Raw genomic sequence first — 15,128 nt, forward strand, 5'->3', positions numbered from 1 at the left:
ATGCATGTGATCCTATATACTATAAAGCTTTTGATTAATATACTCACATCCTTCCTTGATAACCTGGTGGTAAGAGACAAAGGACCAGCCTCGCCTTTGGAATGCCAAGAGAGTTCAGATCCAGGTTCCTCAATTCTTGAGTGGGAAGTGCAGAGTTTAGGAGAAGCTTAAGAGCTATCCAAGCTAACTTAGAGTTTTACTTAACCTAACTGACTTAAAACTTGCAATTAAGAACTAATAGACTAATAAACTTAGAAGCTTTGAAACTTAGAAGCTTTGGAACTCAGAAGTTTAGACGCTTCCTTGGCATGGTGGGTCACCCCTCTTATAGAGCTTGAGCACTCAGGCCCTCCTTCTATATCCAAACTTGGTTTCCTCACCCACATAATGTTAGGGTACACTTACTCCGTAGGCTGGTATGTTTGTATGTATTGATGACATATACATACATATTAATGACATTAGATCATTCTCACATCTGTTATTTTTGTCCTGTCTGGTTATTTCGATTCTTTCCTTGTGGTATACCTGTTAAATTTAAAGGAGTATGAACTTAGGAAGCCCTCTATGCCAACCTCCTTCCACGCATCCTTTATCTATCTATGTTAAAGGTCACGGCCATATATGGACCTTATGCTTTAACTCATCACGACCTATCTAGGTAAAAGGTCCCGAACATATGTATGCTAACTTTGCTATCTGGGTGAAAGGTCCCAGACACATGTAGCTAACTTTGCCTTACATCAACATATAGGATGTGGCTTGTAGGTCTCTTGTGTTACAGCCAAAATACTTTAATATAACCTATTATAGCCTATTATAATAAACCAAATAATCAAACCCATCAGAAGCTAAGAAACCTATAAGAAAATATATGTAGGCAAACAAGCAGGGTAGCCCTATAGGCTACACTTGGCACAAAAAGTGGGAGTGTGCTAATAAAATTTGCAGATAACACAAAGTTAGGAGGTATTGCCGATATGGAGGAGGACCAGAATATCATACAAGAAGATCTGGATGACTTTGTAAATGGAGTAATAGAAATGAGATGGAATTTAATAGTGCAAAGGGCAAGGTCATACACTTGAGAACTAACAACAAGAATTTTTGTTATAAGCTGCGGACTTATCAGCTGGAAGCAACAGAGGAGGCGAAAGTCTTGGGTGTATTGGTTGAACATCAGATAACTATGAGCTGCCAATGTGATGCATCCATGAAAAAGGCTAATGTGATCCTACGATGCATCAGGCGAGGTATTTCCAGTAGCGGTAGCGAAGTGTTAGTACAATTATACAAGGCACTGGTAAGACCTCATCTGGAATATTGTGTGCAATTCTGGTCTCCCATGTATAAGAAAGATGAATTCAAACAGGATCAGGTGCAGAGAAGGTATACTACAATGATCAGAGGAATGTAAAACCGACCTTACGAGAGGAGACTCAAAAAGCTTGGCTTGTTTATCCTAACCAAGAGAAGGCTGAAGGGAGAGATGATTGCTCTCTATAAATACATCAGAGGGATAAATATCAGGGAAATAAGTTATTTAATTTAAGATACAATGTGGACACAAGAACAAATGGATATAAATAGAAGAACAGGAGTACTTGTGGCACCTTAGAGACTAACAAATTTATTAGAGCATAAGCTTTCGTGGACTACAGCCCATTTCTTCGGATGCATATAGAATGGAACATATATTGAGGAGATATATATACACACATACAGAGAGCATAAACAGGTGGGAGTTTGCTCTCTGTATGTGTGTATATATATCTCCTCAATATATGTTCCATTCTATATGCATCCGAAGAAGTGGGCTGTAGTCCACGAAAGCTTATGCTCTAATAAATTTGTTAGTCTCTAAGGTGCCACAAGTACTCCTGTTCTTCTTTTTGCGGATACAGACTAACACGGCTGCTACTCTGAAATGGATATAAATGTTCATCAACAAGTTTATGCTTGAAATGAGATAGTGGTTTCTAACCATCAGTGGAGTGAAGTTCTGAAACAAAATTTCCAGGGGAGCAGTGGGGACAAAAAACCTAACTAGCTTGATATCTTTATGGAGGGGATGGTATGAGGAGTCTGCCTACAATGGAATGTAGCCAGTCTGCAACTGCCAGTGGCAAATATGCCGAACAGCCCATGATGGAACACTAGATGGGGATGGATCTGAGTTACTACAGATAATTCTTTCCCAGGTGTCTGGCTGCTTGGTCTTGCTGAAATTCTGAGCATCCAAATGACTGCCATATTTGTGTTCAGGAAGGAATTTCCCCCCAAGTCAGATTGGCAGAGATGTGTGGGGAGGGAGATGCTTGCCTTCCTCTGCAGCATGGGACATGGGTCACTTGCAGGCTTAAACTAGCGTAAATGGTGGATTCTCTGTAATTTGAAGTCTTTAAATCATGATTTGAGGACTTCAGTAACTCAGCCAGAGGTTATGGGTCTATTACAAGAGTGAGTGAGTGAGGATCTATAGCAGGATGATCATGATGGTCCTTTTTGGCTTTAAAGTCTATGCGTCTGAGTCTAATACTGACCATAAGTCCTACAGCATCCATTCAAATCAACAGAAGTAATGTATAATGAGGCATCTCTTTGTGTGCATTTTTATGTGAATTCTACTGTATATATTATTTGCCTACTAACAGGATCAAACCCTTTGCATACAAACCTAGCCCCTATCCTCGATGGCCACAGAGGGCCCTTTCTCAAGAGGCCTGAGTGCTTCCACTGGTGAAGGGGGGTGCAAGAGATGTGGTTGGTTGTGCAAAGGGTGGCCAAAGCACAAGCCCCCTGCAATGTTTACTTCAGTCATTGGGATGTAGCTTCTGTGGAACAAAGAACTGGAAGTCACTGAGTTCAGTCCCCTGCTATCGCAGGAAACCCCATCATATAATCCTATCAAGCTCCTGCTACTTCTACTGGAAAGATGTTCCAGAACCTCACTCCTCTGATGGTTACTTCTAATTTCCAGTCTGACTTTATTCATGGCCAGTTCATTGTCCTGGGTAGGCTGGCTTCCTGCCTTTTTATGCATCCGCAGAGTGCATGCCACACCTACTTGATCCTAGTGTTTAAAATTGGGTTTCCTAACGTTGTGTTAACGTCAATGCTCAAGTCTTTTACAGAATAGTCAACTCTGGAGAAAGACTGATGGGTTAGGCATGCACACAGGGGCAACTGATAGTTTCTTCTTCTGCTTCTTCCTCTCTACTCCACTAATAGCACCAGACCTGGACCCAGCAGTAGTTGTCAGAAGTACTGGCCCCTTACTTCTGCTGCTAACAAAACTATTATCCTGGCTTCAGCCAAAAGGGATCCACTCTGCACTTGTGAACCTTGAATCTTGTTCCCCTCCCTGCTGATTTGGTTTCTCTGAACCCAATTATACTGCTCCCAACTTCAGCAAACCATGGTGTGCTTGTCCACCCAGGGATCCTTCTGTTTCTGACTGAGATGTTGTTCACACACTCGCATTGCAGTCCATTGCCAGCTCCTTATAAGTACTCTGGATATCATAGCAAAGAGGTTGAATCCTGGTTTTAAGTGCAAAGTAAAACTCAACTTATATTATGAAGTCATTACCAGCACCTCCATAGTAGGCTTATTGTACTAATTTAGATGGCATATATGAGCCCAAAGAGTAAAATTTGTTAACGTAACCCAGAGTAGTGGGGCAGCTACCCCACTCCTGGAGAACAGGGGTTAAACAGCCAAGCTAGGCTGATTGGGGAAGCAGCCACAGCTGGGGCCATGCCCAATCATGGCAAGCACCCCAAATCCATTGAACCTATTATTAAAGATGCAAAAGAAAAGGAAAAGCAGTTCAAGCATTTGCAATGTAAAGTATTAAATAAGGCTTTTATTTTAACAATATCCCTTTTTCCTTTTCCTTAGATAGACAGAGATTTTAAAAGGAAAACCCCTTATTTGACAGGGTTTTAGATGGTGTCAAAGATAATAACTATTCTTCTTGGGGGGAAAGAAAGGAAAGTCAGTTGAGATGGGCTAGAACTGTTGTTTTTGTGTTGTTCTTGAAGTCCGATCCTGAAAAACCAAGACCAACACACAATGGGAGAGATAGAAACTACATCTATTCTTGTCTCTGGTGCTGACTCTTACTTGCAACCTTATTGTTGCAGAAACACAGGCACAGCCCACAGTCTTATCAATCACTCTGAGACGTGACAAACTTGTACCAGCATTTGGCTGTTTAGGGCATTGTTTTTAACTGCCTTTCTGGTCACAGTCTTACAGCTAGATTGCAAAATATACAGTCTCTGCCAGCTAAACCAGGCTTTGATTAAACAGAAGGAAAAAGGAGAGTGTTAGAAAAGAGAAGAAATAAGGTGAGGCAGGAAGAGGACACATAGGGGAAGATTAGGTGTGGGCAAGATGAAGTCTCACATCATAGAATCATAGAATATCAGGGTTGGAAGGGACATCAGGAGGTCATCTAGTCCAACCCCCTGCTCAAAGCAGGACCAATTCCCAACTAAATCATCCCAGCCAGGGCTTTGTGAAACCTGACCTTAAAAACCTCTAAGGAAGGAGATTCCACCACCTCCCTAGGTAACCCGTTCCAGTGCTTCACTACTTTCCTAGTGAAAACGTTTTTCCTAATATCCAACCTAAACCACCCCCACTGCAACTTGAAACCATTACTCCTTGTTCTGTCATCTGGTACACTGAGAACAGTCTAGATCCATCCTCTTTGGAACCCCCTTTCAGGTAGTTGAAAGCAGCTATCAAATCCCCCCTCATTCTTCTCTTCTGCAGACTAAACAATCCCAGTTCCCTCAGCCTCTCCTCATAAGTCATGTGCTCCAGCCCCCTAATCATTTTCGTTGCCCTCCGCTGGACTCTTTCCAATTTTTCCACATCCTTCTTTTAGTGTGTGGCCCAAAACTGGACACAGTACTCCAGATGAGGCCTCACCAATGTCAAATAGAGGGGACCGATCACATCCCTTGATCTGCTGGCAATGCCCCTACTTATACAGCCCAAAATGCTGTTAGCCTTCTTGGCAACAAGGGCACACTGACTCATATGCAGCTTCTCGTCCACTGTAACCCCTAGGTCCTTTTCTGCAGAACTGCTGTCTAGCCATTCGGTCCCTAGTCTGTAGCAGTGCATGGGATTCTTCCATCCAGGACTCTGCACTTGTCCTTGTTGAACCTCATCGGGTTTCTTTTAGCCCAATCCTCTAATTTGTATAGGTCCCTCTATATCATATCCCTATCATCATAGCTGCGGTTCAGGATTAGCCAGAGTATGTGGAGGTAGTAGTGCCCTTCTGTGTTCCTTTCTCTGGCAGGATTTCGTCAGTGGTATCAATAAAACCCCCTGTGTTTAAATGAATTCAGTCTGTCTCTGTCATATATGAAATTGTTTAAGAAAAGATGTAACAGGTCATTGTGACAATATATAAACTTTCACTTACTTTGAGGACCTCTGGTGAACAGCTGACACACATCCTCTCTATCTGGTGGTGTTGCTGCTACCATCCAGTATTCACTCCTTGTTTCTTTTAGACTCAGAGTTAAAAGGGTTTAGTCTTTTCTCCCCAGGAACTGGAAAACCAAGAGATAAACTCTTGCTTGTGGTAATTATTGTATAGCACCACTTCAAGAAGTGGCAATCAGTTGCCTAAATAACTTAGGGCTTGTCTACACTTGAAATGCCAGGGTGGCACAGCTGCAGCACTCCAGTTCTGTCTACACCGTGGAGTTGTCTACATCAGAGGTGAGGTCAGCTTAAATTTGTCACTCGGGTGTGGATTTTTCACACCCTTGAGTGACGTAGCTGGGTCAACCTAACTTTTTAGTGTAGACCAGGTCTTACACCATCATACAGCATGATCTATTAATATGGGAAGCTTCTGGGGCTAGGGACACCAAGCTCAGCTCATTTCAGCCTCTTCAGGTTCCCTTCTCAGAGCTCTACTAATGCTTCTTCACTTAGTCCATTATCCAGGCAAGTCTAGCGTGTGACTGCTCTGTCACAATTCCCAGATCTCCCTCTGTCGAGATCCACTTCCCAACTGTCACCTTGACCAAACCCCCCTGAGGTTCCACCTCCTGTGGTGATATCGCCACTGGTGTTGTCACCAGCCTGAGCAGTTCCTTCACACTTACGTTTTACATTTGAGCTTTTAATTAAGGTAAATGTATAGGCCCAATTAGCACAACTGGCTACAAACAGACTCAGGTCAACAGCTTGGATAACTTCACTGGGGCCAGTGTGACATCAGTGCTAACTCAATCAACCATCACCCATCATCTGCAGCTAATTTGGATGCCACAGTTCTATTGGGTAGAATGGCTCTGGTTCAAGGGGAGACTGGACACATGCAGCTTATTTGGCCAAACTCACTGATCTTTAAAGATTACATAGCTGCATACTAGCTTGGACCTCAGTGCTTAAAAGGCTCCCAACCTTAAAAGGTTGTCTTGGCACCATTCCCATTTTGGCAACACAGACAGGAGAACTGAGGCAGGAGTACAGGGGGTGCCCTTAAACCATGGAGACATTGGAACTCAGGAACTATGCTCTTCCCGCACCTAATATCACATAGTACCAGCCTCACTAACACAACCCCGCAAGCCAGTAAGTCAATTAGAAAATCAGTGCCAGATTCACAAAGTACATTTTGGCTTCTTTGTGCTACTCTAGTGTATTGGTGAATCTGCCTTTTAAAGTTTACATTAAAACTATTTGATTTTGTTTGCAAATATCTTACTCATTAGAAATATTACATATATCTATGGTACTTGCGTAACTGTAATGTCTAGCACCTCACAATTTTTTTAATGTATTTATCCTCAACACCCCTGTGAGATTGTACTTCCCTATTGCTCCCATTTTACGGATAGGAAGCTGAGGAACAGAAAAACTAAGTGACTTGCTGAAGCTCACAGCAGAGCAGGGAATTGAACCCAGTATTCTTAGTCCCAGGGAGCTGCCCTAATCAACCTTCCTCTCTTGATGGTAGCATTCTCTTTGGATTCCCTATGTAGCAGAAATAGCACATAATAACAGTAGTAGTAATAGAATTTTCTAAAAAGTATTATGTAATTAGAACTAGGTAAGAAATGGGTGTTTCTCTCTCAAATTCACTGAGCTTTGTTACTGTTTGAAATCAAACAATAAATGATAAGAGCGGTATTATTACAGGAGAGTCCCACAACAGATGTTTATAGTGAAGTGCTATTCATTTTGTATTTGAAGGTGTGCCTACGGAGTGGTTGTTGCCTACCCAATTGTGTAATAAAGCCAGGTGCTGCTTGTATTTCTGGACTTTGCTGCAAAAACTGTCAGGTAAGAAAAATGTATTGTAGGTTTTGTATTTTATGGTAAACTGAATGTTTAATTATTTTTTTTAAAGTTAATAGCCAGTGGCAATGCTACTTCCTTCTCAAGTACTGTATCTGTTAATCCCCTGTAGATGGGTTGGGATTAGAGCTGGGCAATTTGTTTTTAGCAAATCATTTATTTGCTGAAAAAGGAAATTTTGGTCAACCCAAAACCATTTGCAAATTCATGTAGAGTTCACTGAACGATTTTGACCAAACCAAAATATCGAAATGTTTCAATAAGGTTAAAATGAAATGTTTTGTTTCACATCAAATCAAATGTTTTTGTTTTGACTTTAGGCATTTTGACAAAAGCAAAGGAGGAGAAATTTACAAAATGCTGGTGGTGAGGCTCCCTACATTCTAGGTAAACGTCCAAGCTACCAGCCTAGAGAGCCATTATCACTTGCCTTCATGAGCCCCAAAGCTATCCATTATTATTATGCATGACTGAATAATCAGTGGCCAGGGAAAGTGTGAGAATGATTCTATAACCTGGCAGTTAGGGCACTCACCAAGGATGGCAGCTAAAGCTGTCAATGCTCCTCTCCAGAATGTTCTGTCTCCATTGGCAATGCATGGCTCCAAGCCCTATTGGAATGTCTACTCAGCTTTTTGGAGCGAGCCTCCCAGCCTAGGTCAACAGAATTGTGCTAGCAGTGGGTGCTCTAGTGTACTGTGTAGACAGTGCTTTGGTGCTGCACCTTGGGCTGGAGCTCAGACTCTGAACCTGGGGCAGGTGGAGTGGGCTTGAGAGCACAAGCTCCAGCCTGAGTCAAAATGTCAAAGCACCATCTACACAGCTAAAAATAGTGCACTAGCATGATCCCTGCTATCACAAGTTTGTGGACCTTGGCTGGGAAGCTTGCTCCCAAATGCTGTGTAGACATACCCTATCTGACCTCAAAACATCCCCAAAGTGATATTTTCCCAAACATTATGTTCCTATATGGACTTCTAATTTCTCTCTATTGTCCTCTTCCTTCATCATCATCCTGCAAACAGGATGTTAGGAATCATTAAAAAGGGGATAGAGAATAAGACTGAGAATATATTATTGCCCTTATATAAATAGATGGTACGCCCTCATCTCGAATACTGCATACAGATGTGGTCTCCTCATTTCAAAAAAGATATACTGGCACTGGAAAAGATTCAGAAAAGGGCAACTAAAATGATTAAGGGTTTGGAACGGGTCCCATATGAGGAGAGATTAAAGAGGCTAGGACTCTTCAGCTTGGAAAAGAGGAGACTAAGGGGGGATATGATAGAGGTATATACAATCATGAATGATGTGGAGAAAGTGGATAAGGAAAAGTTATTTACTTATTCCCATAATACAAGAACTAGGGGTCATCAAATGAAATTAATAGGCAGCAGGTTTAAAACAAATAAAAGGAAGTTCTTCTTCACGCAGCGCACAATCAACTTGTGGAACTCCTTACCTGAGGAGTTTGTGAAGGCTAGGACTATAACAGAGTTTAAAAGAGAACTGGATAAATTCATGGTGGTTAAGTCCATTAATGGCTATTAGCCAGGACAGGTAAGAAATGGTGTCCCTAGCCTCTGTCTGTCAGAGGGTGGAGATGGATGGCAGGAGAGAGATCACTTGATCATTGCCTGTTAGGTTCACTCCCTCTGGGGCACCTGGCATTGGCCACTGTTGGTAGACAGGTTACTGGGCTAGATGGACCTTTGGTCTGACCCAGTATGGCCTTTCTTATGTTCTTATGTTCTTGACTTCCCGCCATAGAATGGAATGCCTTTATGTCCAGAGTCATCTGAGCCTGGGCACTGTCAAGATGGCTCACATGAAGGAGGAGAACTTATTCCAGCTCCCAGTGCAAGATATCCTTATTTAGACAGAAATAAGTTCCTCTTCTGCACCCTCTCGAGCTCTCTGAGATTCCTCAGATCATCTGCAGGAGACCTTGGTGACAGCCAGACCCCCAACTAAGGGTTCCGCAATAAAAGATCAAATCACCTCCTCTAGACCCCAGAAAAGCCTGTGTCAACAACAGAGAGTTCTTGTGCTATCATTGATGCAATAAGTGTGGCACCTGCTGCTGTGGGAACCAGTACAGTAGCAGAAAGTGCTTCCGTTCAGCCCACCCTACAGATCAGTATCTCAACTGGTCAGTAAATAAGGGACTCAGCAGAGAATCTCCTGGGATTGGAGAAACTATATTCATTTCCTCTACTTACCGTCCTTACAGCCCTTTACTTCCAACCTCATGAGTAGGAGTCCTCTGACAGCAATCCAACTTCATCACGTCACCCAATCCTTCCATACCAGTTTCTCAGGAAAACTTGGCAAAAGTTCCAAAGGATGTTTTCTGACAGATGTGTAGTGCTTGGCACACTGATAGGCCTTCTTTTTCCTCAGTGCCTAGTTATTCAGAAATATTTGCCACAAGGTTGCATTTACTCAAAGATTCATGGAATCCTCTGTAATTGGCAGAGGAGGAAGCATCCAGACTCTCCTTTCAGGCCATAGGTAAAACAAAACACATTCTTACAGATCTAATTCTCTACTACAGACCTGTATTCCTCTCTCCAAACAGAAATCTCAGCCTCTCTCTCTGATGTCTCTTCGAGATTATCCAGCCATCAGCTCAAGCTCAACATGGCTAAAACAGAACTCATTTCTTTCTCTCCATCCCCACTGTGCCCTCCGCAATACCTCCTTTTGATCACTGTGGACAACACCATCCTGTCTGTCTGTCAGGCCCCTTAACTTAGGTGCCATCTTTGAGCTGGACCATTCTCTAGGACCTCATTTCCAGGCAGTTTGTAAACCTTGCTAATTCTTTTTGTATAACATATCTAAGATATGGCCTTTCTTATCCAATCAGACACCTAAAATTCTCATCCCTGCTCAATTACTGCAACATACTTCTCTCTGGTCTTGACAAATGCAATCTTTGCCCATTCATATAATTTCATAATGCTTCTGCAAAGATCACTTTCCTAGTTTGTTGCTTTGACCATGTCACCTGTCTCTTTGCTCCCCTCCCCTGGCTCCCTCTTCTCTTTCACATTAAATATAAATATATGCTACTTTTCTTGACCAATCCCACCATGTCATCTCTCATTTACTATTGAGCGGTCAATGCTAAACTCCAATCAACCCATGATGCCAGCTTTCATTACCCTCTTGTCACATTTTTCAACAAGGACTTTCATGCTTTCACCCATACTGCCCCTCATGCTTGGGAGGAGCTCTCCATAAACACTGATTAAAACTAAGCAATTACCCATCTCAAAACTATCCTTTTCCTTAATGCCTACCAAAAAATTGACAATAGTTAGGCTGCTGGTGAGCTAAGACCACTGCCTATCAAGCTGTCCAATACTGTCAGATTGTTTCCTTGCATGCTACCCCATCTATCTGTAGCCATCATTTGTCTCTTGTCTTATACTTGGGTGCTGGCTCTTTGGGGCAGAGACTGTTGTCTTGTTCTGTGTTTGTATAGCGCCAAGCAAAATGGGGATCTGGGTCCTTGACTGCAAGGCCTAGGTGCTACAGTCATACTACTTCTACTAAGTACTCATTCTGGAGAGGATATTTATAGGTGGGTCCCATCCCCTTCTCCCCAATGACTGACAGGTCCAGCTTCTGAATACTGCAGGTGAAGTGACCCCAGGTCTAGTCTCAGCAGACTCAACATGGAAAAAATTAATAGATGGACAAAAAGTATATTTTCCATTGTTCATTGTTATTGATTAAAGCATGAAGAGTTTTATCATTTGGGAGTGGAAAAGAATCACAAATATTTTAAATACTGGAATTAGAGTGCACTTCTTAATTGATAGCACAAGGAGTATTTATGTTGCATCTTCTGTTTATCTGATCTCTGCTTAAAATAAAAGGCAAAGCAACTGCAGGTGGGTTTTTCCTTTCCTGTTAGATGTTTGGGGACTCCTAAAACAAACATATTTTAAGAAGGTAAATGGTGGCTCATGAAATAGACCTCCAGAGAGAAATCAAATCCTTGTATTCTTATTTTAACAGCTTCATAGACAAGGGGAAATATGCAGAAAAAGTATTGGTGAGTGTGACCTTCCCGAGTTCTGCAATGGGACTTCAAGCTGGTGCCCAGAGGATGTATTTAAGCAAGATGGAACTCCATGCGGTGACAATGACTGTTGTTTCCAGGGGAGATGCCGTAACCACGAGAGACAGTGCAAAGCTGTATTTGGCAAAGGCAAGACCTGCATTATTTACAAAAACACATAGCAGCATCAATTAACTCTTAGGAAATTGGCCAGTTCTTATGATTGTCATCTGGGGACTTGGTAACAGACTTTTGGGCAGGGGGCTCTGCCACAAAGGAAGGAGAGTTTGTGTGGCTGCTGGGAGTGGCTGCAGTCTTGGTTGATCCTGCCTCACCTTTGCTCCTCTCCATGAGCTTGCCCTGTCTAATCAGTGGATTCTATATATCACATCTACATATTAGGATGGTTATTCTATAACACCAATCACTGCAATATCTAAACAGACACACTGTACCCTACTTCCCCTGCTGCTGGACTACATGCTTCCTCAGCCCTGGAAACAATAGAAGAGGTTTGGAGTGGCTCCTAGCACACAAGACACCTGACTTTTGGGAACAGATGGTTTGGAAAGTTGGGGTAGATACCTCCTTATGACTACAGAAGGTGCTAGGTGATAGTTAATGAAATGCAAAGCATTTCATTGAGGAAAGAGTGCTGAGACACCCAGGAAAAATATCATCATTCTCAATACCTACTTTGGTGTGATGGGGTGGACTAGATCCAGAGGCCCCCTGCTGGAGGCCTTGTGGCCCTTCCTCTTGCCTCCCCAGAAAAGTGCAGAGAAGTCCTCCAAGCAGCCTAGATGGGCTGCAGGGGTGTAGCCCATCAGAGAGGCTGCTGGAGTGACCAATCGGGGGCCGGAAGGGCCATATAAAAGGAAGCAGCAGAGGCAGAGCAGCCAGTTGCTTCTTGGAGCTCAAAGAAGGAGAACTGGGTACCTGGATGGCTGGAAGAGCAACAGGACCATGGAAAGGTTAGTGTGGGCCATGAGAAAGTACTAGAGATTATATATCCTGGAAGGGAGGGACAGTGTGTGTGTCTCAGCTGGAAGGTCGACTGAAGACCCACCAAAAGAACCATCACTTGGGGGGAGGAGAATGCATGCTCATGAGAGGCAATGCCACCATGTTCAAAACTGAGTGATTGCTTAAGAGCCCTTACTAAGGGACCTTGTCAAAGGCTTTCTGAAAGTCCAAGTATGCTATCTTCACCCTTGTCCATGTGCTGGACCACCCTTGTCCATGTGCTTTTATGGGCTCTATGGTCTTTACTGTAGTTTCAACCAGTTTGCCTCTTACTGAAGTTATGTTTACTGGGCTGTAATTGCCAGGATTGCCTCTGGAGCTTTTTAAAAACTCAGCATCACATTAGCTATCTGCCAGTCATCTGATACAGAGGTTGATTTAAGTGATAGGTTACATACCACAGTTAGCAGTTCTGCAATTTCATATTGGAGTTCCTTCAGAACTCTTGGGTTAATACTATGTGTCCTAATGACTTATTACTGTTTCATTTATCAATTTGTACCAAAACTGTCTCTACTGACACCTGAATCTGGGACAGTTCCTCAGATTTGTCACCTGAAAAGAGAGGCTCAGGTGTCAGGATCGCCCTCACATCCTTTGCAGTGAAGATGATGCAAAGAATTAATTTAGCTTTTCTACAAAGGCCTTGTCTTCCTGAGTGCTCCTTTAGTAGCTCTATTGTCCAGTGGCCCCACTGATTGTTTGGAATATGTGCTGCTTCTGATATGCTAAAATTTTTTTTTACTATTACTTTTTGTGTCTTTTGCTAGTTGCTCTCAAATTTTTTGACCTGCCTAATTATACATTTACAGTTGACTTGCCAGAGTTCATGCTCCTTTCTATTTTCCTCAGTAGGATTTGACTTCCAATTTTTAAAGGATGTCTTTTTGTCTCTAACCATCTTTTACTCTGTTTATCCATGGTGACATTTTTTCACTCCTCTTCCGGTTTGTTTTTTCTTAATTTGGGATATTAATGTTGTTTGAGCCTCTATTCTGGGGGTTTTAAAAAAGTTTCCATGAATCTGGAATGTAGGGGTCACAAGTCCAAGTCCCTCCTCCAATGACTATTTAATGAATTATTAAAAGATGGAACAGATTCAACAGGAGACATTGAGAAAGACTATACCACAATATCCCAGTGGCTAGGGCACTTTCATAGAATATGGGAAACCCAAGTTTAAATCCCTTCTCCAAATAAGCCAAAGGGGGAGGATTGTAAATGAGCATCCCAAGAAAGGACCTTAACCATTGGCTAAAGGTTATAAGGGAGCCTCCCTTTCAGTTTAGCAAATCATTTATTGGAGGAATTCTTCTGTTGACTTCGCTACCATGTCTCAGAGAGATGAATTAACTACAGAAGTGGGAGAAACCGTCTTGTCACTGTACTGAGTGTCTCTACTGAAGTGCTACAGCTGTGCTGCTGCAGCACTTCTAATGAAGACATAGCCTAAATCTGAATAAATGATTGCAAGCAACAACAGGGAGCTGAGAATAGCACACCTGCAGAGCCTCGAAGACACCCTCTATCATCATACAATAACTGGCTAATTAGTGTTATCAAAATAAAGTCTAGCAGGAGCCATATTCTATACTTGCTTCTTATTTAGGGAAGTAGGTCTAAGAATATTAGGGACTTCTCCCTGTTTGATACCCACAAGGCAGTGGGCAATGTTGGACTCCTATAGCACCACAGTCTTCTTGCCAGAAGAAATGTTGGCAAAGATTCAATCAGCTATAGCCTTCCTGCACCAATTTGCATGTCAGAAAGTCATCTTCTTGCTCAGATTTATGGGCCTCATAGACTCAGCTATGCAAGTGAAACATTATACCTAGAAGGAAATGTGGTCTATCCAGCAATGACTGACAAAAGAACAGACATATTTTAGATATGTCTCTAATATTGACCATAGCAAGGAATCCTGATGGACTGTCTCAAGATGAAGAGAGTAGTTTTCAACTGTCCAGCAGTATCAGCAACACTAACCTCAACTACATCCAACCTGGGCAGGGGAGCTCACATTGACAGTTTGTGGCCACTGGAACTCCCAGAAAAAATAAACTACACATTAGTGTGCTAGAACTCAGAGCAATATGCTGGGCTCCCAAATCTTTTCTGCCTCACTTATATTTGAACGTAGTGCAGCTTTTCAAGGACAACACAGGCCAGCTGCAATCAAGGAAAGTTGTGTATTATATAAACAAGCAAGGATGGTACTCGTTCCACACATCTATGCAGTAAAGCAGTGGATGCAAGGCAGTGGTGCATTCAACACAAGATCTCTCCTGTACTGCAATACCTAACAGGGAAATGCAACAGTATTGTGGACCAACTGAGCAGAACTCCAGGATTGGTCATTGGAGACCTCAGTGATACACAAGATCTTCAACTTCTGGGGGTCATCCACATGTAGATCTCATTGCAACCAGGCATAATGCCCCAGATTTTGCTCAAGAGCAGGAAGAGAAAGCTAATCCATTCCAGACACATTCCTGATAATCTGGTGGCAAAGTCTTCTGTATGCTTTCTCCCCATTTCTCATCCACAAGATGGTAAAAATGATAAAACTGGACAGAGCCAAAGTAATTCTAGTGGCTCCATTGTGGCCAAGTGGTTCTCAGTCCTTCATCTTACAAAAGGTGTTTACCAATCTCCTCCTCTTCCTCACAGATTTGTTGGAGAG

The 15,128-nt window shown here is 42.5% G+C and overlaps 1 protein-coding gene across 1 annotated transcript in view; it reads left to right on the forward strand.

Moving 5' to 3' along the window:
- The window catches only part of LOC122174250 (uncharacterized), a 130,431-nt gene that overhangs the window by 76,177 nt on the left and 39,126 nt on the right, over positions 1 to 15,128 (forward strand). Inside the window, exons 19-22 of the mRNA XM_065583568.1 lie at positions 1,118 to 1,303; positions 7,237 to 7,326; positions 11,377 to 11,569; positions 13,216 to 13,296. Coding sequence (XP_065439640.1) covers positions 1,118 to 1,303; positions 7,237 to 7,326; positions 11,377 to 11,569; positions 13,216 to 13,296 — 550 coding nt within the window. The remainder of the gene's footprint in view (positions 1 to 1,117; positions 1,304 to 7,236; positions 7,327 to 11,376; positions 11,570 to 13,215; positions 13,297 to 15,128) is intronic.

This window comes from Chrysemys picta, chromosome 1, assembly GCF_011386835.1.
Source record: "Chrysemys picta bellii isolate R12L10 chromosome 1, ASM1138683v2, whole genome shotgun sequence".
NCBI classification, from domain to species: domain Eukaryota; kingdom Metazoa; phylum Chordata; order Testudines; family Emydidae; genus Chrysemys; species Chrysemys picta.